The sequence below is a fragment of the Anas platyrhynchos genome, chromosome 11 (assembly GCF_047663525.1).
Source record: "Anas platyrhynchos isolate ZD024472 breed Pekin duck chromosome 11, IASCAAS_PekinDuck_T2T, whole genome shotgun sequence".
In the NCBI taxonomy this organism is placed as follows: domain Eukaryota; kingdom Metazoa; phylum Chordata; class Aves; order Anseriformes; family Anatidae; genus Anas; species Anas platyrhynchos.
Window position 1 is genome coordinate 12,504,963 of NC_092597.1, and position 27,357 is coordinate 12,532,319.

General features: G+C 60.5%; 4 protein-coding genes across 7 annotated transcripts; 1 reads left to right on the forward strand and 3 right to left on the reverse strand.

Moving 5' to 3' along the window:
• Nucleotides 1-1,361: 1,361 nt before the first annotated feature.
• On the forward strand, nucleotides 1,362-12,521 carry MAN2C1 (mannosidase alpha class 2C member 1). Of its 3 annotated transcripts, XM_038185084.2 has the most exons (26): nucleotides 1,365-1,581; nucleotides 1,667-1,792; nucleotides 1,981-2,104; nucleotides 2,827-2,897; nucleotides 3,098-3,275; nucleotides 3,720-3,909; nucleotides 4,243-4,349; nucleotides 4,556-4,666; nucleotides 5,018-5,110; nucleotides 5,399-5,515; nucleotides 6,006-6,101; nucleotides 6,406-6,551; nucleotides 6,996-7,119; nucleotides 7,606-7,727; nucleotides 8,222-8,307; nucleotides 8,849-9,019; nucleotides 9,111-9,193; nucleotides 9,338-9,432; nucleotides 9,547-9,651; nucleotides 9,845-10,001; nucleotides 10,336-10,479; nucleotides 10,595-10,704; nucleotides 11,300-11,379; nucleotides 11,466-11,611; nucleotides 11,810-11,913; nucleotides 11,985-12,521. In XM_038185084.2, the coding sequence occupies exons 1-26, from the start codon at nucleotides 1,481-1,483 to the stop codon at nucleotides 12,100-12,102; spliced, it is 3,105 nt and encodes a 1,034-aa protein (XP_038041012.2). In that variant the 5' UTR covers nucleotides 1,365-1,480; the 3' UTR covers nucleotides 12,103-12,521. The 3 variants fall into 3 exon arrangements, 2 of the variants coding, with proteins under 2 accessions (XP_071899380.1, XP_038041012.2); XM_072043279.1 differs by lacking the exon at nucleotides 1,667-1,792 and having other exon boundaries at nucleotides 1,363-1,581; XR_005268642.2 differs by lacking the exons at nucleotides 11,810-11,913; nucleotides 11,985-12,521 and having other exon boundaries at nucleotides 1,362-1,581; nucleotides 10,595-10,796; nucleotides 11,466-11,510.
• A 192-nt stretch (nucleotides 12,522-12,713) lies between these two features.
• Nucleotides 12,714-17,183, reverse strand: NEIL1 (nei like DNA glycosylase 1). Of its 2 annotated transcripts, XM_027466118.3 has the most exons (9): nucleotides 16,666-17,181; nucleotides 15,879-15,998; nucleotides 15,651-15,729; nucleotides 14,485-14,584; nucleotides 14,236-14,360; nucleotides 14,014-14,041; nucleotides 13,620-13,681; nucleotides 13,206-13,425; nucleotides 12,714-13,060 (listed from the first exon to the last, which is right to left on the reverse strand). In XM_027466118.3, the coding sequence occupies exons 1-9, from the start codon at nucleotides 17,082-17,084 to the stop codon at nucleotides 13,041-13,043; spliced, it is 1,173 nt and encodes a 390-aa protein (XP_027321919.2). In that variant the 5' UTR covers nucleotides 17,085-17,181; the 3' UTR covers nucleotides 12,714-13,040. The 2 variants fall into 2 exon arrangements, with proteins under 2 accessions (XP_027321919.2, XP_027321920.2); XM_027466119.3 differs by lacking the exons at nucleotides 12,714-13,060; nucleotides 14,014-14,041 and having other exon boundaries at nucleotides 13,335-13,425; nucleotides 16,666-17,183.
• Nucleotides 17,184-17,509: 326 nt separating this feature from the next.
• On the reverse strand, nucleotides 17,510-19,361 carry COMMD4 (COMM domain containing 4). The gene is made up of 8 exons (XM_027466120.3): nucleotides 19,143-19,361; nucleotides 18,961-19,032; nucleotides 18,805-18,870; nucleotides 18,593-18,632; nucleotides 18,369-18,488; nucleotides 18,036-18,116; nucleotides 17,705-17,875; nucleotides 17,510-17,617 (listed from the first exon to the last, which is right to left on the reverse strand). The coding sequence occupies exons 1-8, from the start codon at nucleotides 19,143-19,145 to the stop codon at nucleotides 17,577-17,579; spliced, it is 594 nt and encodes a 197-aa protein (XP_027321921.1). The 5' UTR covers nucleotides 19,146-19,361; the 3' UTR covers nucleotides 17,510-17,576.
• Nucleotides 19,362-23,772: 4,411 nt separating this feature from the next.
• LOC101797788 (zona pellucida sperm-binding protein 3) lies at nucleotides 23,773-26,475 on the reverse strand. The gene is made up of 9 exons (XM_027466319.3): nucleotides 25,872-26,475; nucleotides 25,507-25,625; nucleotides 25,327-25,430; nucleotides 24,967-25,144; nucleotides 24,775-24,895; nucleotides 24,574-24,665; nucleotides 24,173-24,309; nucleotides 24,014-24,103; nucleotides 23,773-23,940 (listed from the first exon to the last, which is right to left on the reverse strand). Exons 1-9 carry the CDS (start codon nucleotides 26,220-26,222, stop codon nucleotides 23,810-23,812), a joined length of 1,323 nt encoding a protein of 440 aa, XP_027322120.1. The 5' UTR covers nucleotides 26,223-26,475; the 3' UTR covers nucleotides 23,773-23,809.
• Nucleotides 26,476-27,357: the final 882 nt, after the last annotated feature.

Below are 27,357 nucleotides of genomic sequence, written 5' to 3' on the forward strand. Positions count from 1 at the left end.
GACGCTCGCTCACCCGCAGCCCTGTCCCTGGCCCGAAAGGCGCCGTGCAGCGTGCGCTTGGGGTGGGGAAGAGGGGGCACGTCCAACCGCTTGGCAATCGGCTCCACAATCCCGGAGGAGGAAGCAGAAGCAGCGCGTGTGTTTTGCGGTTAATGCAACCAAGGTATGAGCAGTCTGTTGAGATATATAAATATATATTATATAACTTTTAGTTTATTTATTTATTTATTTCTCCCAGTGGATAATTTTTATCCACTTAAGTCTTCCAGCTCCAAGGACCTTCGATTTTGGGAAGTGTTGCTGAGCTACGTAGCTGGGGTTGATTGTGCTGGTGAATTTTTCCCTCTCAGTATTGAAGAAAACATCCTCAGTACCAAACCAGCCTTTGACTGAGCTGCTCTGTGTGTGCGTTTGTGTACGCATGCAAAAGAAGGCCGAGGGGTGGAGTGGGTGTCGGTGCATTTCACTAGTGAAATCCACGTATGGGATATATAAAAGTATAGAAGTTTAGCAGCTATTTAAACACGGGAAAAGATTTTGCTTTTAAAACAAAGTTGGCATGGACTTCGTAAGCCACACCAGACAACTGCACTATCTATCCACCTCACGGGAGGCAGTTCTTGCACAAACCAGGCTCTAAGCACACTAGATTTGCCCCTGGTGTTTTGGAGGGGGGTTTTGCTGCTGCTTTAACCTCTGCCAGGGCTTTTTGGGGTGGGCGGGCAGAGCTGGGGCAGCGGCTGTGTGCTGAGAGGGGGGCTGCCTGGGGGCACCCTTGGGGGCTGCAGAGCTGAGGGGTCTGTGCAGGGCCCTGAGGGGTTGAACTCATGTGCAGGCACTGTGCAGAAGGCAGATCTGGCAGGAGCCACCTGAGGAGAGAGGGAAAAAGGGGGAAAAAGAGGAAAGAGCATGGGGGGGAAGAGGCCAGGGGGACCATGCAGCGCTTGATAGCAATAAATTACCCAACTCATTCCCTTCTAAAGTATTTAGTTTAGCATTCTACACACTTAATCCCCCCCTTTTTTCCCCTGTGTATGCTGGAGGTGGGCTGGAGGCAAATGTGGGGGGCTCTGGGGGCCTTTCCCTTCACCAGCTGTATAATGGGCGCAGCGCTGGGGCTGCACCTGCACCACGGTTTCAGCCCGGCTGGGAAGGCCCCACCCAGTCTGTACCATAACTGAAAAAAGAAAAGAAGGAAAGAAAAAAAAAAAAAAAAAAAAAAAAAAACAGAAAAAGGGTTTATTTTTTATTTAGTGTTTCTCTTGTGCCTGTGCGATCCTGCCTGTCCATTAAACCAGCAGGGCTCAGCCCTGCCTCCTGCCACTTCCTCCTTCAGAGGGGGGACCCTTAGGGGCTGGAGGCGAGGCTGCGGGCCTCGCCGCCCCCTCCCGGTTAATTACAGCCGCTTAATTGCTTAATTACAACCGAGGGGAGGAGGAGGAGGAGGAGGGCGCAGGCGCGGTGGCGGGGGGTGCCCGGCATGGCGGCGGGCGCCATGTTGAAGCACCGGCGGACGGCGCTGGAGCGTGTGGAGAAATTTGTGTCCGCCGTGTACTTCACCGACTGCAACCTGCGGGGCAGGTGCGAGCCGGCCCGGGGGGCTGCGAGGGGCTCCGGGGGGGTGCCGGGGGTGCCCCTGTACCGTGCCCCGGCCGTGTCCCCGCAGGCTGCTCGGCGCCCGCTGCCCGCCCACGGCGCTCTCCTGCTTCCAGAGCCCGCTGCGCCTCCCCTACAGCCGGGCCGTGGGGCAGCGCTTCCAGCCCGCCGCCCTCGGGGACTCCTTCGGGCCTCCGTGAGTACTGCAGAACAGCACGGGGCCGTGCTGGTGCTGCTTAAAACAAAGGTGGTTCAACGCGGGGCCAGGCAGTGCTGTCACACTGACACGCCAAATGTGTGCGGTGTCCCCGCTGTGCTTCGCCTGAGGCTCCCCTCAGGGGTGCTCCCCTCAGCGAGGTGAGGGGCTCCGTGCTCTATTTCCAGGTGGGAGACCTGCTGGTTCAAGGTGGAGCTGAGCATCCCCCTGGAATGGGCAGGGCGGGAGGTGCACTTCGTCTGGGAGAGCGATGGGGAAGGCATGGTGTGGCGGGACGGCCAGCCCGTGCAGGTAAGGAGGCGCGGAGCAGGGCCGTGCAGAGCAGTCACCTCCCTCACCCCTCTGACGGGACAGCAGAAACCCCCTCCTGGTCGTTACACACTCTTTGGAGTGATGCCTGCAGGTGTTACGGCAGGTAAATAAGGTGTGGACAAGAACAGCTGGAGGCCTGGACCATGAGGAACAGCATAAAGAGGATGTGTAGTTGTAGGGTTGTTCAGCTTTACTCTGTAAAATAGGTAAATAGCAAACAGGTGAGGGGGCAGTGTGTGTGTAGGAGCTAGGACGGGGCAGGGTGAGGCTCAAGGTTCACCTGCTGTGCTTCGTGGTGGGCCACAGAGGGTCTGGGAGCTGTTTCTGAAGTTCAGTCCCAAAAGTCAAGCTGCTGGTGTGTTTGAGCGTTTCCTAGGAGCTGACTCCTCACCAGGAGTTAAAATTCTGGTCTGCAAAGTAGTCCCAACGGGAAATCCCTTGCTTAGGCATTATCAGATGTCTTGCAAGACAGGCAGGTGAGCTCCGGGCATGAGTTGTACATCTGCAGCGCCAACAAGAGTAACAGGTCGGGCTCTTGGCAGGACTAGCACAGGTCAGCTGCAGTCCTGCAGTTTCCACGCCGGTTGTTCTGTGGGGAAGCAGGGCCCTACAGAACACGGGACCCCACCCCATGTGTCCAGCTGCTCTGTCAAGCCCGCTATCGTGGGCTTGTGGGCTGAACGTGCTGCCTTCCCCTGCAGGGGCTGACGAAGGAAGGTGAGAAGACCAGCTACATCCTGACGAGCTGCCTGAAGGAGTTGGAGCCCCACAGGTGAGCGGTCAGCCTGGCTGCACCCCCTTCTGCCGGGGGATCTTGGACTTCTGGCAGCCACGAGACCCCCAAACCTGCATTGGGGTGTCCGGTGGGTCTGCCAGGAGTTGGGGTTGGGGTCCTGCTGTGGGGTGGGACTGAGCCTCCCCAGCTGCGTGCTCGTGGTCTGTGCCCTGATGGCTGTGTCCCCGTGTCCACAGCGTGACGCTCTACGTGGAGTTGGCCTGCAATGGGCTCTTCGGGGCTGGCAAGGGCACCATGATTGCGCCTCCGGACCCCAACAGGAGGTTCACCGTGAGCAACGCTGAGCTCGTCGTCTTCAACAGGGATGTCTATGAGCTGCTGGTGGATCTGGAGATACTGCTGGACATGGCCCAGGTCTGTGCACCCGTTCTGTCATCCTTCCCACCTCCTTCTACAACTCCTTCATTTTATCCCCTGCTGCTGCTGCTGTTCCAAGACCTGTCCTCCCACCAGGAGTCTCTGGAGGAACAAGTATTTGCTCCTGCTGCTTGAGCTTAATTGATGTTGTCTAGAGCGGGAGAAAACCAAACGGGGAGAATCCACAGGTGGTTGTTTCACCTGTATCCTGTTCCAAAACAGGATCTGTTTGACCAGAGCAGTCTGTAATTGGTGTACGTGTAACCTGGCTTTAGGAGTACACGTGCACAGACGTCAGGCTGTGTCTGGGGACATGGTGTGTGCCTGGCACCGCTGGCAGCGTCAGGTGCTGGAAGGAGGCAGGAGGTTCTCCCTGGGGCAAGCGTGGGTGCAGAAAGCTGTCCTCAGCTCAGAGTCAAGCTGTCCTCCTCCCAACCCCAGCTCCTTGGGGAGGAAAACCAGCGGAGCTTCCAGGCGCTGTACACTGCCAACCAGATGGTGAACGTGTGCGACGTTACCGACCCAGCCACCTTCCCTGCTGCCCGCAGCCTGGCGGCAGCCATCTTCAACCAGAAGAACGGCGAGAGCCAACACACCATCCACGCCATGGGGCACTGCCACATCGACTCCGGTGAGAGCAGCACGGCGTGCCCTCCCTGCTGGCTGCCCCCGAGCTCCAGGCAGCGAGCCCCGAGGGAAGGGAAGGGGCTCTGTGCTGCCACACAGCCAGTCGGACTGGGCACGTCTGGCTTGCTTTGCCCCTGCTGCTGAGGGCTGGCTTACAGACCACCTTCTCCTGCCTGTCAGACTTCAGCCTTCAGTTTTCAGTCCCTGCAGGGGGCTTCGGTCTCAGCGTTTCCCTGCCTGATCCTTGAAGGGCAGCACAGCCCCGTTCCCAGAGGAGCCTTTAGGTGGGTATTTGTGCTGAGCGATAACTGCGCTGGGGCTGTGTCTGTTCCCACAGCCTGGCTGTGGCCGTACGAGGAGACCATCCGCAAGTGTGCTCGGAGCTGGGTCACGGTTATCCGCCTGATGGAGAGCAACCCCGAGTTCACCTTCGTCTGCTCCCAGGTGAGTCCTCTGCCTCCGAAACGTCTGGGTCAGGAAGGGGGTTGCTCTGGGCAGTGTCAGGGTTGTTGCCAAGCTCTCTGAGGAGCTTTTCTTCTGCTTGCGGCGTGCTGCTTCTGCAGCGTGACTCCAGACAAGAGCAGAGGTGACCGGCAGCACCCTGTGCGGAGGCACGGTGGGAGCTGAGACTGTCCTCTGTGCTCTGGCAGGCGCAGCAGTTCGAGTGGGTGCGGAGCTGGTACCCGGGGCTCTACGCCCAGATTCAGGACTACGTGGCAAAGGGACGGTTCATTCCTGTCGGCGGCACCTGGGTGGAAATGGTGAGAAGTGTGGGGAGCTCAGCGAGCCCTTCCCGTGCCATCCCTCTGGGGCCCGGCGCTGGGATGGGGCACAGCAGGGCCTTTGCTGCCCCTGTCTGGTCGGTGGTGAGCCTCTGTGCGTGGTGTCTGGCCCTGTAAAAATACCATCCCTCTCCCGAATCGCTTTGTTGCCTTGCTCCACCCAGAAGCCCTCAGGGCTGCTGCCCAGCCCCTGCTCCGCACTGCCTCGGGTTCTTCCCCTTTTGTTTGTTCAGATCCTCCCCAGGCAGGGTGACAGCGGGCGGGAGTGGGGCTGCACCCAGGAGCCCTCTCCCCGTGCCTGGCTCGGTACCTGATGTGCTCTGCCCCCAGGACGGGAACCTGCCCGGCGGGGAGGCCATGGTGCGGCAGTTCCTCCAGGGCCAGCGGTTCTTCCAGGAGCAGTTCGGCTGGATCTGCTCGGAGGTACCTGCTCTTCTGCACGCTGTCTCCTTCCACCCCTTGCTGTGCTCGGGGGTTTCTCAGTGGTTCGCCTTCAGAGAGCACCTCTGGGTGCCTCACGTAGCTCTGCTTTTGGCAGCTAAAGCTGTGATGAGTGAGTGCCCAGTCCCCAGCGCGTCCTGCCAGTTAGCACAGGGTTAGGAGTCGGTGTCCCTTGTGCAAGAAGGGCTTGGGGCCTTCCTGCCGGGACACCCCGGCCGAGCTCAGGCTGTGGTGTGTGTGACTCGTGTGTTTCTCTTCCTCTGCTCCCAGTTCTGGCTCCCGGACACGTTTGGGTACTCGGCCCAGCTGCCCCAGCTGATGCGTGGCTGTGGGATCGGGCGGTTCCTCACACAGAAGCTCAGCTGGAACCTGGTGAACGCCTTCCCGGTGAGCTGTGCTGGGGTCTGTCTGCAGGCTTCACCCCTTTCTTCCACAGCCACTTGTTCAGCTCAGCAGACACAGGCTCTTCTCCCAAAAACTCAAAGCTGGGACCGGTTTATGGTGGTAGCGGTGTCCTGCTGGGCTTTAGGGGAGGGGGACACAGTGATCCCAGCTTGGCTGCCCATAACTGCTGCCTCCGGGTGTTCTTTTGCTCCTAACAGCCCCCCAGACAGGAAGCTGTGACCTGTCTGCGTGGGCTTCTAGTGTACGAGTTCTGCCTTGAGGTGGTTGAAACATGTTCTCTGTACACACCTTTGTTGGGGAGATCAGTTTGGGAGCCTTGAGACGCTGAGCGAGGGGCTGGTTAATGGCTCATTGGCTCTGGCACGAGCACAGATTTCTTTTTGGGAACTCCTGGGGATGATGGGCTGTGTTTTAACGCTGTGGGACAGGGAGGCTGGTAGAGACACCGCGCTTGTCTTTGTTTCCCCTGCAGCATCACACCTTTTTCTGGGAAGGCATTGATGGTTCCCGAGTGCTGACCCATTTCCCCCCTGGTGACTCCTATGGGATGCTTGGGCGAGTGGAGGAGGTGAGTGGGGCTGCCAAATCTGCACGTGAAGCCCAATGCCAGCCTCATGGGACCAGATCTGAGGCTCCTGGGGGAGGGCACTGCCTGGGAAGGGAGTGGGGATGCTGGACAAAGGATTTTAGGGTTCCTGGCAGTCAGGTGCCTGCCTCTGAGATGTGTCCGTGCCTGATTCCTGTGGTTTGGGGTGAGGAAGAGGGCCACGGCCGGACTTTGCACCCCAAAGGCTGGCACAGCTCTCTTGTGTGGAGCTATGGGAGCTGGGGCTGGGTACTGGGAGAGTGTAGCTGTGCAAAATTCCTTCTAGATGCTGAAAACAGTGAAGAACAACAAGGATAAAGGACGTGTGAACCACAGCGCTGTGCTCTTTGGCTTCGGAGATGGAGGAGGGGGCCCCACGCAGAAGATGCTGGACAGGATGAAGAGGATGCGTGACACAGACGGGCTGCCGAGGTAAGAGAGCTCCCTTCCCCTTGCCTTCTGCAGGCACAGAGCTCGTCACAGCCTCCAGAGGGTCCCACTGCTTCTGCCAAAGCAGCTGCGTCCACAAAATGCGGCTCAAAGCTCTGCCAAGCCTGCTTTGGGGAAAACTCATCTGGCAACAAGGCAGGGTGTCAGCCAGCTGCTGCCCCTTCAGCAGGACCCCTCACCACTCCGCTGGCCCTGCCTGCAGTTTGCATTTTGGGGGAATTTCTGAGCTGAAGGTTTCCTTTGCTTCCACCGTGCTGTGGTGGTTTACCCCTCTGTCCTCAGCCATCCACAAGCCACCCCTTTGAGATCTGTTGGGGTTTCTGGTGCATCACTTCTGGGCCTGTCACCTTTCCTGGTGAGGATACAGCACTAGCTGCTCGTGTGCTTCCCTCCTGACCTGTCGCTGTCTGTACCTCCCTCCCCCAGGGTCCAGATGTCCACTCCTGACCGGCTTTTCTCTGTCCTGGAGAAGGAGTCGTCGCAGCTGTGCACGTGGGTGGGCGAGCTCTTCCTCGAGCTGCACAACGGCACATACACCACCCAGGCCCAGGTGACTGCGGGACGCAGGCTGCTTGCAGTTCTCTCTGTCCCTCTGCAGGCAGTTCCAAGGTTCCCTTTAAGTCTTGACTGTGGGAGCCACATTGTAGCCAGGCCTCTCCAAGACAAAGCTGACTGTCAGTCTTTAAGCAGACTTTTTTCCAAGAGGGAGAAGGAAGCCAGGGCCACCTTGATCTATAACTGCCTTGTCCTGTGCTTTAGCAGGGCCCTGATCATTGCAGAGGTGGGGTGAAGAGGAATAAGGGGGGAACAGACAGGAGGAGCCTGGCCTGGCATTAAGCTGTGCTTTGTGCTAGGAGTTGTGGGGCTGAAAGTCAGGGTGACCTGTGGAAAAAATTCCCCTGGTGCCAGCAGCTCAGGACACCTCCAAGCCACCAGCCTCCTTGCGTGGAGCTGGGCCTTTTGCCGCTGGTGTCAGCGATCCGCTCAGAGCTCCAGACTTCCTAAGGATCTTCCTTCTCTGCTTGGTTGGCACTAGATAAAGAAGGGGAATCGGGAGTGCGAGCAAATCCTCCACGACGTGGAAGTTCTCAGCGCCTTGGCTCTGGCACGGGACAGCTCCTTCCAGTACCCTGGCAGCCAGCTGCAGCGGCTCTGGAGGTGGGGACACACGCGAGCACCGATGGCTGCACACACGCTGCTCCTCCAGCCACTGATCGGGGCTCCACCTGGAAGGGGTCACAGTGTCTGGCTTCTTCCACTGAAATCCTCAAACCCTCACTCCAAAGCCACTGGGAGCTCCAAGCTCTTCCTGCTCTCCTGGCTGGAAACTTCATTTCCAACCCAAGCCTATCCTTGGCCAGTTTTGGCTCGTCTGAGCTTGTGCAGCAATATATCTGCTAGCCCCAAGGGATTAAAAAAAATAGCTCTTACTCCCCATGGCTGTGGTTTGCTAAGATGACAGCTGACAAGTTCTAACATAAAGGGATTTAAAGGGTGCTATGCAAAAAATCTTGTTCTCCCAATTACTTCCTAGTGGGGGCACAGGGAACAGTTACGAGGTTTGTCCATCTTGCAAGCAGGGCTTGGTAAGCTCCAGCAAGCCTGCTGCTCTCCACAGAGCCTTTTCACATCATTCTTCATTTCTGTTTTAGGTTGCTGCTGCTCAACCAGTTCCATGACGTGCTGCCAGGCAGCTGTATCCAGCTCGTGGTTGAGGATGCCCTGCAATACTACGCAGGTGAGCAGGGATTTGGGCAAGGAGGATGCTTAAACCTTCTGGAGCACACTGCCTCTTGCCTGGTGCAGACGTTTCAGTCTTGGATTGCCTGGCACCGTAGGCTGAACCTGTGCAGGACAGTCATGTGTCAGTAATTGTGCTAATTGGGCTGGGGAATTACCAAAACGTGCTGATTACTGAGTTTTTGCATGCTGTTTGCACGCCAGGAGAGACCCCAGCAAAGGTGGGAGCTGAAATCGGCTCCTTCGTGCCCAGGAGCAGTTACAACATCTTTTATTACAGCTCAGCAATTTTCCAGCTGAACTGGCAGAGATCCTTGTAGCCTTGTAATAACAAAGTTAATAATTGTAAACTTTAATTGCTTAATAGATAATATTAATTAATATTAAGAACAATTAGTAATTGTAGCTTGGAAGTAGCCAAAGTATGTGTACATTGCACAGGAACTCCAGATAGGAGAAACTACCTGCCTGGGCCGAATTCAGGCCTTTTAAGTTATTTTTTAATTTTTTCTTTTTTTTCTTTTTTTTTTTCCCCTCAGAGATCCGCAGGGCTGGTGCTCAGCTGCAGGAGGAAGCTGTGCAGTCCTTATGCGGGGACCTGCTGCAGCCCGAGTCTGGGCACGCCGAGGGTACCCTCGTGCTGAACACTTTGCCCTGGGAACGGACCGAGGTGATCTCCAGGACTGGGCCAAGCGGAGCAGAGGTTTTAGGTTTGTCTAACATGGGGGGAGCTTTTGTAGCTGAGTTTCTTAAAAGGGCACGGGTCTGAGGATGTTGAAGCAGAGCCTCTTTCCTTTCCAGCTCTGGTGACAGCCCCCAGTATGGGCTACATGATAGCGAGGGAGCCGTTGCCACCCCTGCAGCCCGTGACGGTGACGGAGCAGGTGAGTGCAGTGCAGGTCGGGGTACCTGCACCAGAGGCTGACTGGGGAGAAACCTAGGGAATGCAGCATGCAGAACTTATAACTGGGGCCTTGGTGTCCACCTTGCTCCATGGAGTCATGGCTCTGCTTGTTCTTTTCCCCCAGGAGGATGGCTCTGTCACCATGGAGAACGGGGTGATTGCAGTCCGCCTGGATGCGATGGGCCGCCTGATTTCTCTTCGTCTGGCAGACTTTGAGAGGTCTGTCCCTCACCTGGTGCCTGGAACCAGGCTCCTCAAACTTTCCTTGGGCCTTTTTCTCTGTGTAAACCCTTCACAACTGCCAGATTTTAAGGTGTTGTTTCTCTGCTCCAGGGAGGCAGTTGCAGATGGCTGCTGTGCCAACCAGTTTGCTCTCTTTGATGACGTTCCCCTGTACTGGGATGCCTGGGACGTGATGGATTACCACCTGGAAACCAGGTAGAGGAGCAGGGCATACAGCACTTGGATTCTCACTTTGCTTTGAGTTTCTTGCCTCCCCGTCAGTCTTAGCTGTAACAAAACCTCAACAGCTCTCCTGTTTCTGGGCATTCGCTCTGGAGAAGCCAGTGCCTGATTTGGGATCCTGGATCTTCCTTGCGGGGACCAGCTCTGCCTTTACCCCTTTCTCTAGGAAGCCAGTGACAACGGTGCTGAAGCCTCTGGAAATCACCCTGGCAGGGGACCTGCGGGCAAGTGCAAGGTTCTCTCTGCGGGTCGGGAAAAGCAGCACCTTAACCCAGGAGATCATCCTGGATGCCGCGTGCCCGTATGTCCGCTTCGTGACCGAGGTATGGCCAGCAGCTGCTGCGTTAGGGACGTGTGGTGTGCAGGCAGGGCCCCGGGAAGCTGAACCGTGCTTCACAGTTACGTTTCCCCTCATTTCCTCCTCTGGAGCCTCCTGTTGCCTGTGAGGACCCTGCATTAGGTCCCCCGAGGGACGGAATGGCATAGAGAGCATCGCTTCACCCATTTTCAGATTCCACTTCACCCATTTTCAGGCTCCAGGGCTGTTGTACAGTTCCTGGGCCTGGTTGGGAGCTGGCTGCTGTGCGCTGGGGGCGGATGAGCGCGGTCTCTGCCTGCCAGGCCCCTCTGACCATGCCCTTCTGCTATGACATTTAGGTCGACTGGAAGGAATCCCACAAATTCCTGAAGGTGGAGTTCCCCGTGCAGGTCCGGAGCACGAACGCCACCTACGAGATCCAGTTTGGGCACGTGCAGCGGCCAACGCACTGGAACACATCGTGGGACTGGGCCCGATTCGAGGTGAGAGGAGAGGTTTATCTGCTCCCAGGGCCGGGCTGCGCCTCCTGCAGGGGGCTGCTCTTCCTCCCAGGCAGCAGCTTGGTGTGGCAGATCTGCCCCGTGGTGCCTCCTGCAGGTGTGGGCTCACAAGTGGATGGACCTCTCCGAGCACGGCTTTGGGGTGGCAGTGCTGAATGACAGCAAGTACGGGGCGTCAGCACGTGGGAACGTCCTCAGCCTCTCGCTGTGAGTGGGGCCGGGGCGGTGGTGGAGCTGCAGTGATCGCTTCGACTCCTGAGGTGTCCCTTTCAAATCAAGGCAGCGCCTGAATGATCGTAGTAAGCAAGGAAATAGTTTGGGATTAGCCAAAGTGGCCGTCTTCTAAAACCTTTTGGCTGACTTAATTCAAGTTGACTAAGAGAATGTAATTCCTTATGCTCATAGATAATTTCGTAGAGATCAGATCAGGTTTGCAGCAATTAATTTTTCCGTTGCTGGCCAAAACATGCCCCAGGAAGGGAGGCTTAAAGGAGGTGGAAGGAATGGTGACATTCCATATGCATGCAAACCTCAGAGAAACTCTGTGTTTCAGCTCGAGCTGCGAGTTTCATGGGAAACCATGAAAACCATGGGAAACCAACCCTCAGAGGTTGGTTTTAGTTTCTGGGACACCTTGTCCACAGTCCATTGCCAGAAATCAGCAGAAATCAGCTTCCACCTCTGGGCCTGGTCTCAGAGTAGCATAGAGAGGGGAGGCAGCTGTCTTGTCGTGGTGCTGCAGGCTGTGTGGCAGAGGAAGAGGACTGGGCGATGCCCATCTCCCCCTCCTCTCTTCCCTCAGGCTGAGAGCACCCAAGTCCCCTGACGCCACGGCTGATATCACACAGCACCGGTTCACGTACGCCGTGCTGCCTCACCAGGGTGAGTGCCGCAGCGAGCCTCGGGATGAGCGCAGGCTGTCCCGTCTGTGTGTCCATGGAGGCTGACCCGAGGTTCTGGTGCTGCAGGTTCCTTCCAGGATGCGGGTGTGATCCAGTGCGCTTACAACCTGAATTTCCCCCTCCACGCGGTCCCAGCCGGCCATGCCCAGTGCCCAGCCTGGAGTGCCTTTTCCGTGAGCTCACCTGCCGTTGTTCTGGAGACTGTCAAGCAGGCGAGTCCCGTGGGACGGAGTGGGGAGGCAGAGGGGATGCTTTGTTACCCAGCCTGGTTAAGCTGCACTTGTTCAGCATGGCTGGGATCCCCCTCGTTGGTGTGTCAGAGCAGCTCAGCCGTGACCACCTGCGTCTGGCTGTCCCCCGAGGTTCCCATCCCGTGGGGCTGAGTTTCTCTCTGTGCTGTGTCCCCGAAGGCTGAGGACAGGCCCGACGCGCTGGTGCTGCGGCTGTACGAGGCGCACGGCAGCACGGCTGTCACCTGGCTGCAGAGCTCCCTCCCCATTCAGGAGGCAGTGCTGTAAGTCCTGCTGCAGGGCTGGGCGTGGGTGGATCTGTGGCTGTAGCTTCACCAGCTGCCTTCTTCCCCAGCTGTGACCTCCTGGAGCGGCCGCTTGCCAAGAACCACCTGGTGCTGGAGCAGCAGGGCATGAGGCTTTCCTTCACCCCCTTCCAGGTGCTCTCCGTCCTCCTGGTTCTGAGGCAGTGAGGCCCTCAGTCCCATTTTTTTTGGGTGCCACAGCAACCTGGGCCAATGCTGGGAGCTCAACTCACAGCCCAAGGCTGCTGGGAGCCCTCTCCCTGGGTTGGGGACAAACAAGGACCGGGCGTTTTTACTGCCCCCAGTCCTGTGAGATTTCCCAAGAGCAGTTCCAGGGAAGAGCAGTCTTCCCCTCCCCTTGCCACCCCCACAAAGCTCAGGAAAAGAGCTCCATTTCCTCATGGAAGGAGCAGTAAATCTGCCCCCTGCCTAACCAGGGGGTTTGGGGAGCAGCAGCTTTCTGTGCTGGCTGTGTGTTGCAGCCATTGTCCTTTCCAGACCAAAGCAGCACCCAGCTGCAAGGCGGGAGCAAGTGTAAAAACACTATAGTTGTTCTTCTCCACAAATAAAAGAATTATGTAAAAATATCTTTCAACCTCTTACCTTATTTCCAGCTGCCTTTACTTCTCCTGTAGTGTCTCCTGCCCTGGGCTCACACTCTGGGGTGGGGGAGGCAGCACTTACCTGTTTTGGGGGTTGGGGGTAGAGTGGGGAGAGAGCCTGCTCCAGCCCATTGCAGGGAGGGGCTGGTACCAGCCCAAAAAAGGCAGGCACGGTGATTTCTTACCCAAAATACTTTTATTAAGCAGCTAAAAAAGGCTGGCTCAGGGATCCAGGGAGCAGTCAGAAAAAGATGAGGAAATACAGTTAGGGAGAAGAGTCAGAGTGACACAGCACCCACAGTCTGTGGTCCTGAAGAACTGCTCCCCACACCCAAGCCAGAGCAGTGAGGTTTTAAACATGATTAAAAACCGAAAACCATCAGGGCAGGCACGCAGCCTGCCCCCAGCCCTGAGGCTGTAACGGCCATGCCTGAAGGTGGCCCTGGGGCCCAGGCAGTGCTACGCTGGAGGAGGAGGAGCTGGGAGGAAGGCAGCTTGTGGTGCTCACACTGCGGGGGCTGCGCCTGGAAGGTGGGGAGGGAAACAAGAAGGGGAAGGGAAGGGTTGGTGCCGCAGAGCCCTGCTGGCTCCTCTCCTGCCCTCAGTCGCTGTGGCACGCTGCTCACACACGCCTGTGCTAGTCCAGAACTCAGGGAATCACCGCCTCACCTGCGCCCTTGCGTGCAGACGCCCGGCGTCTTGTCGCTTTGACTGGAGCCTCAGGCTTGGGGGAGGCTGGAGCGGCTGCTGCTGCCCTCCTCGCACGGGCACGGCCCCTCCTTGGTGGGTCAGGCACTGCCTCCTCCTCCTCCTCTTCCTCCTTCTTCACGGCCGACATTGCGGGGTTCTCTGCACGCCTGGAGCGCCGTTTGGAGGCGCGTGTGGTGACCTGGGCAGACAGAGCCAGGGCTTAGCAGCAGCAATGTGCACGTGCTGGAGGAACAGGAGGGTTCCTGCACCACCCAGCCTGCTGGCTGCCTGGGAACTCCTGGGACAAGTCCCACGGTGCCTGTGGGAGCAGCCTGAGGACCCAGGACAAGCTCTGGTCCCAGCAGGAGCCACGCCAACCCCAAAGCATCCTACCTCAGCGGTTGGAGCATCAGGATCTGCCTTTGGGCCAGCGCGCTTCTTGCGGGACTTCTGACCTGCATGGGAAGATGTGGTTGGGGTTGGGGTGAGGGGAGAGGAGGCCATGACCATTCAGGCAATGGGGGCTGTAGGAAGGACTCAGGGGGGCTCCCTCTCCCCTCCCACCACCCTCAGGTGAGGACAGGACGTGGCTGCAGGCCTGGAAAAGCACCCAGTGGGTGCTGGGAGGAAGCCAGAGGCACAGCAGGCTGCATCCCCCAGTGCCACAGGCCTGAGTGCCCCAACAACTGCAGCAGTTGCCTCCCCAGCAGGGCCTGTGAGTGGTTCTCTTCCTCCTCCAGCCCTCTCAAAGCAGGAGCAGGTCCCGTGGGGAGCAGAGGGCACTCACCTCCGGGAACCATGGGGCCAGGCTCACCCTGCAAGGAAGGGGACAGAGCGGTGACCGGGCTGCCATCGCTCCCCGGGCACCTCCAGCACAGCGGGCTGCTGGAAAGGGAGCTTCCCGGTGACACAGAACCATGCGGGGGGTCACAAGAAGCAGCAGCCGAGCTGGTGTCCCCCTGAGGGGGTGGTAGGGGCGCCCAGCCCCAGGCAGAGACCCCCAGCCCACCTGGAACCATATGGTCCTGCCATTGTGGTCGCGCAGGGAGCTCATGCCAGGCACCCCGTAACACTGCAGCCAGTTCTTGAAGGCGGTGTGGTTGTCTGCGTGGTCTGGGTCAAGGAGGTTTTTCTCTGGGAAGGGAGAGAGGAAAAGGGGCAGAGAAACAGAGCTGGGGCGGGAGCTCTGCCCTGCCAGCGCCCAGCCCAGCCCCTGCCAGCCGTCCCCGGCCCCCAGCTCCCAGCCCTGCAGCCTCACCCGCTGCCACGACCTCCATGGGCACCGTGTGGCACAGCTCCAGGAGATCCGGGTTATCCCGCTTCAGCTTCAGCTTCTTACTTGGCGGCAGGGAAGAATTCTGCAGGGGCAGAGAAGGGAAGTCACCTGGCAGCTACCTCAGCCTCACTGGGCATCTCATCACCCCCCCAAATACCCATCTCCCCTCGCCCCCTGAGGAGGAGCTGCCAAGCCCCACCAGGACAGGAAATTGGGGCAGCACACAGGAGCACCAGCAGTTTGTGAAAACAACCCTCAGGACGTGTTCCTTTTTGTTTGTTTGTTTGTTTTGTTTTCAGGCTTTCTTAAAGCAGCCACCCCCCTCCACCCTAAATCAATGAGATTATGCTCTACTGCAGCCTCCCCCCGACGTTTTAAGCTTCTGTTTGTTTTTCTTACCCCTTCCTCTTTACCCTCTCTCCACCAAACACACAAGATGCTCCCTGAAGGCATGGGTGCAGCTGAGCATGAGCACAGCACGGAGGCACGAGGCCAGGGAGCTGCCACGGCTCGGTGGCACGGCCAGGTGAGGTTAGGGAAGGGCTGCGCACATTTGCCGCTCCACTGGAGGGGCAGGCGTGCTCAGACATGGGGGTTTGTGGCAGGAGACAACACCAAGCTGGCTGGGAGAGCTCCCATGCAGCAAGAAGTGTAGTTGTGAAGGGGAAATGCCAGCTGTCAGGATGGGAAAGGGCTCAGGGGTTGTCAGGCAGCAGAAAAGGTTCAGTGACTGCAGTGAGCACCCCCCCAGACCTGTCCACACTGTCCCCAAAAAGCAAACTCCTCCTGACAGCGGTGCGGGCAGAGGAGGGCTGTGTGAATGCTGCAGGGGTTCTGCCCCATCAGGGCGGGGAGCCAACCGTGAACTGAAACCAGCCCGAACCCTGGGCCATGTCAGCAGAGCTGAAGCAGAGCTTTGCGCCCTGCTGAGCACAAAGCAGGACCAGAGTTTCACACCCAGCTGAGCCAGGGTCTAGAAGCAGCCTCAGCCCCTTTTCGGCCACGCTGCTGAGCCCAAACCCCTCAGTGATGTTTCTCAGCTCAGTGTGGCTCCCTGCACAAAAGGCAAGAGGCTCCCAGGACTGAGCCTGGCAGACCAGAGCGATGCCGAGCTGTGAAAGCACCGCCTGTTCCCACCTATTCCCCACCTTTTTCCTCCTCTCCTGCTCCTGCTGCTTCAGGGCTTCCAGCACCGTCCGAGCCTTTTCAAAGGGAGGGATCTTCAACCTGAGAGAGTCCACCCGTCACAAGCCTGACCTCTCATTTCTGACACAGCTTAGCACGGTAGGCAAAGGCACTCAGGTTTGGCCTTGGAAGAGGCTGGACACGGTGTGGTTTCAGCTCAGCAAAAAGCCTTATTATGAAATGCACCTCACCTGTACAGGATCTCAGCACGGAGGTAGTTGCCGATCCCATTGAAGTACTTCTGGTTCAAGAGGGCCTCACAGATGGGCTTGTCAAAAGCTTTGTCGTCCAGGTTCTTCAGCACATTCTCCCTGCGACAGAACACGAGTATCAGGCTGGTGCACTGGGACACAGCCGTGTTACTGCCACCAAGGGCAGAAGACCTGCACACAGCCTCCACAATGCAGCCAAAACTGTTCTCGAGTAACGGGCAAAGCAGCAAAGTGAAGAATCCCAGAACCACTGAGGTTGGAAAAGCCCTCCAGGCTCATCTGGTCCAACCACCCCCGTACCTCTGGTGTCACCCACTAACCCATGTCTTTAAGCACCACGTCCAACCTTGCCTTGAACACCCCCAGGGATGGTGACCCCACCACCTCCCAGGGCAACAAATCCCAATGCCTGACCACTCTTGTGAGCCCAGGGAAGAGGAACCCCAGCACAGGTGCCCTGTGTCCCCCCACACAAGGGAAGTGCTCTGGTAGGGAGTGGATTCAGCTTAACCCTGCGCACCACTGCTCCTCCAGCCTGGAGCTTCAAAGCTGGGGACCAAGGCAGCGAGCGGAGCCTTGTGAGCTGCCAGAAGGCGCAGGGAGAAGCCATGGGAAGGGCTCCCTGCTGCTGCCATGTTGGGTATGGAAGCGGCAAGCGCTGCACGACCACGGCAGCACCTCGAGATACCCCAGCACTGCTGGTGAGGGGCACGGACACCACCCCACCCCCTCCCCGCATCCCTCCCGTCCCCCCCTTCCCCCCCACCTGAAGGCCTGGTACTCGGACAGCACGCAGGGCCCGCGGCCGGGCTGCCAGGCATCACCCAGGCGCCAGGAGCCGAAGCGGCGAGCGTCGACGAAGCAGAGGGCGCGCGGGGGGCTCTCGCGGGTGAGGAAGCGCAGGTGAGCGTGGCGGGGCGGCGAGGCGGCGGGGCGCAGCCGGAACCCCCCGGACATGCCGAAGCGGAAGACGAGGGCCTGCGGGCTGCCGGGGCCCAGCGGCTCCAGGCGCAGCCGCAGCTCCTTGCCGCGGGCGGCGGCGCCCAGGCGGTAGGCCTCGCTGCGGAACGGCACCTCCGGGCCGCGGCCCACGGCCGAGCGCTCGGCCCCGCCGCTGAACACCAGCCCGCCGCACGCCTCGTTGATGTAGCGCCCGGCCAGGGCCAGCTCCGGGCCCTCGGGCATCGCGACACTCGCGACACGGCCGCAACGCCGCGACCGGGCCCCGACTGGGCCGCGCTCCTGAGGCGTTGCCTAGCGACACGCCCCCGGAAGGGCGGGGCCCCCCGTTGCCTAGCAACACGCCCCGAGGGGCGGGGCTTCTCCCCCGTTGCCTAGCAACGCGCCCCCGAGGGGCGGGGCTCCTCCCCCGTTGCCTAGCAACGCGCCCCCACACCCGCTGCACGTCGCTCAGGGGGGTCTCCCCGCCCTCCCGCCCCGTTGCCTAGCGACGCGCGCCGCTCGCCCCCCATTGGCCGCGCGGCGCCCCGCGGCATGCCGGGAGTTGTAGTCCCCGTGGCCGCGCGTTGCCATGGAGACGGCGCTGTGAGGCCTGGGGGTCCCGCAGGCCCCGCGGCCTCCCCGGGCACAAGGGGCGGGCACAGCTCGGGGTCGGCTCCAGCCTTTATTGGGGGGGGCTCGGTGGGTGGGAAGGCGGCGGTGGAATCATCCCTGGGCTCACAGCAGGGTCTGCATCAGCGCCTGGGCCTGCTTCAGCTCTGTGGGGAGAAGGAGCAGGGGCGGTGGGGCTGTGGTGTGAGGCAGGGGCCCTGCCCGCAGCCCCCCCCCACGCCCCCCGGGCCTACCTGCCAGCAGCACCCGGAACTTGTCCGCGGACACGGCCACAGGGACGGCCGCCACTGTGGTGCCACCCCGCAGGCGGAGCAGCAGGTGCACCAGGGGCTCGCCCACGTCCCGCAGCTCGCTGGAGCTCAGCGTGTAGTCCACCCGCCACGACACCGAGTCCAGCTGGCTCACTGCAACGGGAGGGCAGGGTCACAGCCTCCCCCAGAATCACCCAAAGGTCAAAAAGTAACCCAAACGCGTCCTCAAGAGGGAGGGACCCCGCGCGGCCTCTCTCCCCTGCCCCTAAAATCGTGGGGCAGATGCACCGGGGTCACCAGAAGCTGCACTCACGTCGCAGGCTGCAGGCCCTGAGGCTCTCCTGCAGGGAGCTCTGCTTCTCCTCGTAGGACCGGCACAACCCCGTGGCATGTTCTGCTCAAGAAAAGAGACAACTCACACACAAAAAGCACCCACTGATGCCATCTCCTGCCCTGCTGCAGCCAAACCCCAGGCGTGCGGCAACAGGACTGGGCCCAAAGACATGGAAGAGACCCCGGGGGCAGACAGCATGAAGGGGATGTGGCACAGAGAGGATGAGGACGGCCCCACCCTGCACTGCTTGCTCAGTGCCCAGTGCTGGCAGCTCAGCTGTGGGGCCGCCCCAATTCCCACCCCATGTCCCACCTTTGGGCAGCCCCAGCTGCTGCAGCTCGCTGGACAGGGACTCGCCATCCACATTGTGCTTGGCTGCACTGGAGAAAATGAAGTCGAGGACAGCGATCGTGGCCTTCACATCGCCAGACTCTGCAGGGAGGAGAGGATTCAGCCCGACGGCAGCCAGACCTCCTGTGGGAGGCTCCAGGTGGGGAGAGTGGGGCCCTTGGCAGCAGCAGAGGAGCAGGACTCACCCAACTTGGCATCCGACGTCAGCTTCAGGATCTTCTCATACTGTGGGAGACGAGAGCAGGCACTAGTTACATGATAAAGCAATGCTTTAATCCCATTAGCGCTACAGCTCTATGCTGTAAAATCATAACTAAGGCAGAGGCTTGGAGAGCTTCTGTGGTCCCCATTGGGGTTGCAGAGCATCACCGCATCCCCGGGGCAGCTGAGCACTCACATCGATGGCCTCTCCCAGCAGCTCCCGCAGCACCTGGGCGCAGATCAGCTTCAGCTTCACGGAGGACTGGGGGGGGACAAGGACGGGTCAGCGCCCCACAAGGCAGCCGAGCCCAGCAACGGGGCGGAGGGGCGGAGAGGGGCGCGGACACTTAACGATTTTGGCCAGGACGCTGATCTCGGCCAGCACCCAGTCGGGGCAGTCCAGGTCCCCGCAGAACCGGAACCGCTGCGGAGGAAAGGGGCGGTGAGAGCCCCGCCGCGGCCCCGAGCCCCCCCGGGGGAAGCGCGGCTCCCGGCCCGCCCGCCCCGCTCCCCGCTGCCCGGCCCCGGCCCCACCATCTCTCCGCCGGGCGCCTCCCTCCGGCTCCGCCTCCGCGACCCGGAACCGCTGCGCTCGGGGGAGGAACCGGGGGAGGGCGGTGGGAGGGAGGGGACGGCGAGTCCCAGCCTCGGGGCTGGGGGCGGCACGGGGAGCGGAGCTGCAGCCCCCGGGGCTCAGTGCCCGCCCTGGGGCTCCTGGGGTTGGCGCCGGGGCTGGGGCCGGGGGGTCCCGGGGCGGTCCCGGGGTGGCCCCGGCCGGGTCCCGGCTCCCCGGGGGCGCCGCAGCCGCGCGGGGGCTCCGGCCAGAGGGGGCGGGGCTGGGGCTTGGACCCGCCCCTCGGCTCCAGGCCCCGCCCCTCGGCTCCCGCCCTTCCCTCACCGCGTTCCCGCCACACCGACCTCCCGCCCTCAGTCTCCACTCAGGTCCGCACCTCACTACTCTACCCCCCCCCCCCCCCCCCCCCCAATAGTCTTGTGGGCGGAGCAGAGCGCGGAGCGCTGCGCCGTGATTGGGCGCGCCACGAGGCACCGAGCGTCGCGATTGGCTGCAGCGCGGAGCCGGGCGGGGCCAGAGGATTAAGAGCGCGAGGGGGTGGCGGCGCTGCTGTGGTTTAGAGTTGAGCGTAGCGGGTAGGGTCCCTCGTGGGGCTGGGAAGGGGAGGCTGAGCGCAGCGGTTTCAGGGGCTGAAACCCGGTTGGGGGTCTCGGGGACGGGGCCTGTGTCTTCTGAAAAGCCCAAGTGCTGTTTCCGTCAGAGCTTCACAACAGAGACTGATTTAATTTTAATTTTTATTTTTTCCTCTCGTGGTGTTTGGGTTGTGCTACACTTTTTCTCCCTAGATCCTTATTTTGAGTTTGTACCCTTTGTTTCTGGGTCATATCACTCTATAAACAGATTGATTTATTAAAAGAGAAGTTCCCTTGCTCATGCACTGGGTTTTACTGCAAACACAACCATTTCAGCTTGAGCACTGTTTCACCCCTGGATCTCTGTTCTCAGCGTGTGACCTGTATTTTCATCTTATACCACAGTATAAATATTCACTGATACTTGTTTAATTAGGGTTTTGTCTGTCATGCACTGCGTTTGACCACCAGCATGCTGTCTTCGCTTCACATCGTCTGCTTTTAGCTTGTGCCTGGTGTTTTCACCTTGGATCATTATTCTCGTTTTGTGATTTGTGATTTCACCTCATGCCATTGTATAAATATATAAGCCTGTGCCCTCTGTTTCTTCCTTCCCCCTTGTTATAAGTTGCCCCCTTAATTAATTTTCAGAGAGCATTGCATTAATAATAGAAAGGAATTTATTGAGTAAGCAACAGCAAGCAAAACAGCGCTGGGCGGCCGGGGAGTCTCAGCTCCACCAACGGGGCGCACCTCACCCCCACCAGGGTCCCTTTTTATATCTTGGTGATTTCAGGATTACGCAGCACATCCTGGTATATTCTGCGGCTGCGCGCGCTGTTGCTAGGGGGTCGTCTCTGTCCCTCTGGTGGTCGTGAAGATGAAGGCCGTAGTCTTCCTCGGCGTTGTGGTTCAACTTCTTTTTTATTTGCTCATGTTGGCCCAGCGTGAGACAGGAAGGCAGGATGTTGATACACTAGTTTAGCAACTTATCAGGAGATGGTTACATGAACTTTGCAGCAGGGTCTTTAAACAAAAGAGGCAACTGAGATGCAGAAGGAGAGAAGGGGAGGGAGTTCTCTTTTTTGTTACATTAAGCAAATGAATTTTCATAGTGTCTAGCCAAGCATTATACAGCTCCTTACTTCAGCAGGGAGTTTTCACAACTCCCGTTCCTCAAACAGAACTCCCTGTTTTTATAATACAAAAGACAATGAACAAACATTTATTGTGTATTACACCCCTTGGATCTTTATTTTCACTTTGTGTCCTGTGTTTCAGCTCCAGATGATCCAGCTCTTTTCGGCCCCAGCTCTCCATCTCAGCACCAGCTGCTGGCCATTCAGGAGCAGAGATGCTCAGCCTTCAACCAGCTCCTGTCAGCTCTGGCTGATTTCAGCTGGTTTTGAAAAGGCCATAAATCAATCGCTGTCATAACTCGAGTATCGCTATTAACTGTAATAGTTGTACACTGTGCAAGTATTGATTGGTTAATTAATTAACTGGGAGGTGTTGCAAGCTATGTACTCAGCCCTTTTACGGGTCTCAGAAATGCGGGACTCAGCCTCGGCTCTCAAGCTCTGACAAAAGCAGCACTTGGGCTTTTCGGGAGATGCAGCAACCCCCGAGACCTCCCCTTCCCAGCCCTGAGAGGGCGCCGCCAGGGCCCGACGGGCTCCGCCCCCGACGCACAGCCCTAAACTGAGCTGTGAGTTCCGCCCCGCGCGCAGGGGGTCCGGGGGGGGCGGAGCGGTGAGGGTCGGACCTGAGTGGGGACTGAGGGCGGGAGGTCGGGCATGGCGGGAAGGCGGCGAGGGAGAGGCGGGGCCGCGCTGCTGGGGGCGGGGCCTCTCCAAAGCCGCCCGCGCGCCCCCAGTCCTGGTCCTGGGGCTCCCCCGAGGCCGCGGGGCCGGTGTCGGGTGGCGGAAGCGGGAGCCGCAGCAGGCGGTCGGGAGGGCCGGGGTCAGGGCACAAGCTGTGAGAAGCCGGAGAAGCATCAGGTGCATGGAGCGTGCCGAGCTGAGACAAGGCTGAAAACGAACCACGGTGCGTGAGCTGAAAATACAGATCCGGGGCTAAACACGCAGCAAGAGTTGAAAATGTGAATTCGGGGATGAAAAGGTGGCCGTCAGCCAGCGCTGGGAATATCTGGAGGAGCCCTCCCCTGCAGCGCAGAGCTGCTGCACGGGGACGGGGCTGAAGCTGTCGCCCCGGGGCGAGGGGCAGGGCTGGGGCAGCAGCCGGGGGCTGCGACGCAACGGCAGGGGCCGGCAGCACCCGGGTCCGGGTATCCCCAGCACGGCGGCAGGGCCCCGTGGGAGCGGACCTGAGTGAGGACTGAGGGCAGGAGGTCCGACACGGCCGTGCAGCTCGGACCGCCCTCCCTCGGCCCCTGCCCCGCGCCCCTCGGGACGCCGCCGAGCTGTCGTTTCAGCGCTGGCTGATGACAGCTGGATTTGACAAGGCCATAAATCAATCAGTCAGAACTTGGATATCGATATTAACTGTCATATTGTACACTGCCGCTATTGACCAGTTACTTAATTAATTAGAATCATAGAATATTAAAGGTTGGAAAAGACCTCCAGGGTTATCTGGTCCAACCACCCCCCTACCACCAACATCACGCACTGAAACCTGTCCCTAAGCACCACGTCCAACCTCTCCTTGAACACCCCCAGGGACGGTGACTGCACCACCTCCTTGGGCAACCCCTCCCAATGCCTGACTGCTCTTTCTGAGCAGAAATGTCTCCTCATTTCCAACCTGAACCTTCCCAGGCACAACTTGAGGCCATTCCTTCTGGCCCTATCACAAGCTACCTGTCAGAAGAGGCCGACCCCCAGCTCCCCACACCTTCCTTTCAGGCACTTTCAGAAAGCAATGAGGTCTCCTCTGAGCCTCTTTTTCTCCAGACTAAACACCCCCAGTTTCCTCAGCCACCCCTCACAGGACTTGTGTCCCAGGCCCTTCACCAGCTTCGTAGCCCTTCTCTGGACATGCTCCAGGGCCTTGATGTCCTTCTGGTAGTGAGGGGCCCAAAGCTGAACACAGCACTTGAAGTGTGGCCTCGTGGCTGTGTACCAGCATTGAATCTATGGGCAAAAATGTTTTTTTCCTTTTCTTTTCAGCTTTCTCCTTCCACTGTCTCATACATCAACTTCAGCCTGGTGCACGCTGTCCTCCTGCACTTCTAGGACACCTGTGACTGGATCCCTGCCTCTAGTGAGGGAGTGTGGGCCCTTCTCTCCCCCGCACACCCCCTGCCACCTTGGTCAGTTTCCCAGCCCCAAACAACAGCACTCTGCCCTTTTGGGGGTCTCAGAATCAAGGGACTCAGCCTCTGCTGTCACGCTCTGACAAAAGCAGCACTTGGGCTTTTCGGGAGATGCAGCAGCTCCTAGCCAGCTTCCCGCCCCTGACACCTCCGCGCTCAGCCGCCCTTTCCCAGCCCCAAGAGGGCGCCGCCCCCCCGACACTCAGCCCTAAACCGAGCCGGGCTCTGAGCCCAGGCAGCGCCGCCACCTCCGCGCGCTTAATCCACTGGCCCCGCCCGGCTCCGCACCGCAGCCAATCGCGATCCTGGACGCCCCGAGGCGCGCCCAATCCCGGCGCAGCGCTCCCCGCTCTGCCCCGCCCACGGAGCTGCTGGGAAGGGGAGGGAAAAGGAGTGAGGGGCGGACCTGAGTGGGGACTGAGGGCGGGAAGTCGGGCAAGGCGGGAAAGCGGCGAGAGGGGCGGGGCCAAGCCCCAGCCCCGCCCCCTCTGGCCGGAGCCCCCCGCGCGGCTGCGGCGCCCCCGGGGAGCCGGGACCCGGCCGGGGCCACCCCGGGACCCCCCGGCCCCGGCCCCAGGAGCCCCAGGGCGGGCACCGAGCCCCGGGGGCTGCAGCCCGGGCCGGGGCCCCACTCGGCAGGACCGGGCTCCGCTCCCGGTGCCGCCCCCAGCCCCGCTGGAGGCAAGGCACCCCCCCACCCCCCAGGAGCGGCGTCGCAGGGAGCAGCAGGGGCACAGCTCGTCCTTTTTGCAGGCTTTATTGAGGGCTCGCCCCGCGCTCACGCCCCGGCAGAACCGCGGGCACAGCCCCTCCGCGCGATGCCCATGGCCACGGCGACCCCTGCCAGCGCCACGGCCACGGCCACGCACACCAGCCCCGTCAGTGCGCCGGGCACCGCCACCGCTGCACCTGCAAAACGCAAGGAAGGCGTCAGAGCACGGCACCGGGCAGGACTGTGGGGCCCTGGCTGGTTGGCACTTACCGTCCCCTCCCTCCCGCTGCTCTCCGATGGCTCCTGGGTCTGCTGAGAGCAGCACGGGGCCGATGACCACGTCGGCTTCGATCTCTTTCCCTGGGCAGGACGGAACCATGAGCTGGGCTCACCCCGGCCCACACCTCCCTACCCGCACCAGGGCCTTACCCTCAGGTGCATCCCGACGGAAGCGGCGGCCGGGCCATCGCTCCATGGGGTTGAGCCTCCGGGAGAGCGCGGGGGGCTCGCAATTGCCCGTCTCGCAGCAGCTGCAGATGTCCCGGGTGCCTTCCACCGGCACCCAGCTGGAGCAGGGCAGGAGCACCGTCACTGGCAGGTGGGGACCCCCAGCACCCAGCCCTCTCTGGAGTTTTTGTGCCCAGAGGAACCCCCGGAGCATGGCCAAACCCAGGGCCACCACAGTGGTGGAGCTTGGGTTTGATGTCCCAGCACCTGGTGCCTCCTCGTCCATCCCACCCAAACCCACAGAAGATTGGTGTCCTGTGCTTGGATGCTGACCCTGTTTGGGTCCATAAAAACGCCCTGGGGTCCGTGCCGCAGCTACTCACGTGTTTCTGGCTTTATTGAAGGAGCAAGCCTTGTTCTGGGGGTCTGGGGCTTGGTCTGCCGGTGTCACCTTCAGGTGGCAGGTGATGTAGATCTGGGGGGAGGCAGGGGAAGAGCTGAGCACCTCTCTCTAGGGCCACGGTGCCCACGAGGACACCGCCTGGCTCAGGCTGAGCTTTGGGGACACACGCACGCAGCCTTACCAGGTTCCTGGTGTCTCCCGCGAACCTGAACACATCGATCCTGAACCGCAGCATGTCCTCCTGCGGCCGGGGGGTTATGAAGGCAGAGCTGGTGTCATCCAGCCTCCCGTCCACCAGGCACCTAGACACAGGGCAGGGGGGTGTCAGCGTCCCAACGGGCCCCCTGAAGCACAGCGCTCAGCCGGGGCTCACCCGTTGAAGTCGATGATGGAGTAGTGGGGCGAGGAGTCGCCGTCGGGGCTCAGGGCGGCCACGCAGCTGTCCACGAAGAGCCGCAGGGGCACGTGGCTCTCGGTGCTGACCTCCGCCTGGATGTTGAGGATGTCGCCCAGCTGGAAGCCGGTGAAGGGTCTCTCCGCGCTCCAGTCCTCTGCAAGGCAGAGCGGTGACAATCGGGGTGTCCCCAGGGGGACAGAGGTGGGACCACGGAGGTGACGCCCCAGGGAGCAGCACCCGTACTGGATTTGGGCACATTGGCTGCTCCAGTTGGGCAACTGGGACCAGGGCTTTGCTGTACTGGGTGGTGAGCACCCTCTGGCACATCCCACCTACCGTTCATGAGGCGCAGGGAGAACACCAGCCTCTCCTCGGCCGACAAGGTGGAGCTGAAGGGAGCCCAGGTGGGCCGGATGGCGTTGCTGCTCACGTTCTCCCTCCTGCCAAGGGACGGTGTCAGGACGCAGCCGCAGACCGGGGGGCCTCAGTGGGGCGGTGAGGACGCAGAGCCCTTACCTGGGGTAGTGGCACTCGATGGGGATGACGGCCGGGTTGGTGCGGATGATGAGGGGGTTGCTGGCAGGGCTGGGGTCGTAGTTGATGAGCGTGCGGTAGATGAGGGCGTCCGGCGTCACCTGGGTGGGGAAAGGCTGCAGGGCTGGCAGCGAGACCACCAAGACCTCCCCACGCACCCAGAACCATCCTTTTCCCACCAGAAAACACAAATAAGAGGGTAAAATGCTGAGCCAGGGACTTAGCGCTATCAGGGGTTGTCCGGATAAAAGCGCAAAGCAGCTTTGGGTGAAAAAAACTCCCTTTTGGGAGCAACACCCCCTCGCTCTTGCCGCTCATGCAGGGCAGGGGACGGGAGCGGGTCTCACCTGCACGACGCTGCCGCACTCGTGGAGGCCGGCGGCGAAGGTGACGGTGTTGTGGGCGGCGTTGAGCGAGGAGTGCTTGCACGCCGCCGGGCCCAGCGTCAGGTCGGCCGCGTTGATGAGGCGCCCGGTGCCGAAGAGGTCCCTGTGCACCGTCACCACCAGCTGCGCCTCCTGGCACTGCACCGTCACCGGCTGCGAGCCGGGCACGGCCCGCGAGTGGGACTCGGCCCCCCAGGACCAGGCGGAGGGGTCCCCCCGCGCCCCCCAGGAGAAGTCCCAGGGCGTGTAGGAGGCCACCTGGGCCACCAGCCAGCAGAGGAGCCCCAGCGCCAAGCCACCGCCGCGTCGCATCCCGCCTGCTTCCAGCACGCCCAGCTCAGGGATCCCGGGCTGTGCCGCGGTGCTTTATATCCCCGAGCCCCCGGAGCCGGCCGCCCAGGGGGGGGGACGGGGAGGCAGAGTCATTTCCGAGGTGCTGAGCCCCCCGTCCCGGGCTGCCCAAGGCGAGAGAAAAGATCCTCGTCAGCCTCTTTGGGGGAATTGTTTAGAAAACTCAGCAGAAGCCGGAGACGAGGAGACGGGTACAAAGTGGCTTGTTTAGGTTACGCGCCGGGCGATAAGGGGCTTTTCAAGGCCCCCGGGGAGGTGACAGGAGCAGGGGGAGCCGGGGGGGGCCCAGACCAGGCCGCTTCTTGCCGCCCCCTCCTCGAGGAGCAGCCCCTTGGGATGGATGCTGCTGCTCCCAGAGCCCCCAGCCCACGCAGGGGCTTTTTGCAGCCCCCCCGGGATGCTGGAGCAGCAGCTGCTGGAGCTCTGTCACCGGTGGCATGAGCGTGGCGGGGCTCAGCCAGCACCCCTTAATCCCCATTTCGGCCTCATTGCTGCTGGCCACGAGGTTAGGGCAGGGCTGGGCGCTGTGGCCCCGTGTTATCACCTCTCCCTGGGCCGTGTGCGTTTGGCTGCCAGCAAGGAAACGGGACGGGGTGCAGGGAGCAAGGCGAGGCGCTCCACCCCTCGCTCCCTGCCCAGCACCCAGCTCTGGAGCGGGGAAATACCCGGGGCAGGCACTCAGGGAGGGGGACAGCTGGGTAGAACTAAACCCCACACACCTTCAGCCCCTTCTTTTAATGCCCTTATCTCCTTTCCCCCCGTGCTCTGCTGCACACCCCAAATCCTTCTGCACCTTTTGGGATGTCCCCAGGCAGCAGGACGGTGCGGATGTCTTAACCGGAGCAGCTTGACCATTTGCTGGGAAATTTAAAGGAAATGGAAACAAGGTTTTGGGCCAGGTGTCAGCCAGCACGCTGCTAGCAGAAACCCCACTGATTTTGGAGCTGGGGATGACTCGTACCTGCTGCACCGTTCCCCAAAAGCTACATGATGTGCCCACGTCACCCTGCCAAAATCCTAACCCTTCTGCCTTTCCTGCGCAGCCGGCCAGGGCTTCTCCTGTGTGTTTAAAATACCTTGAGCCTGCTGCTTGCGT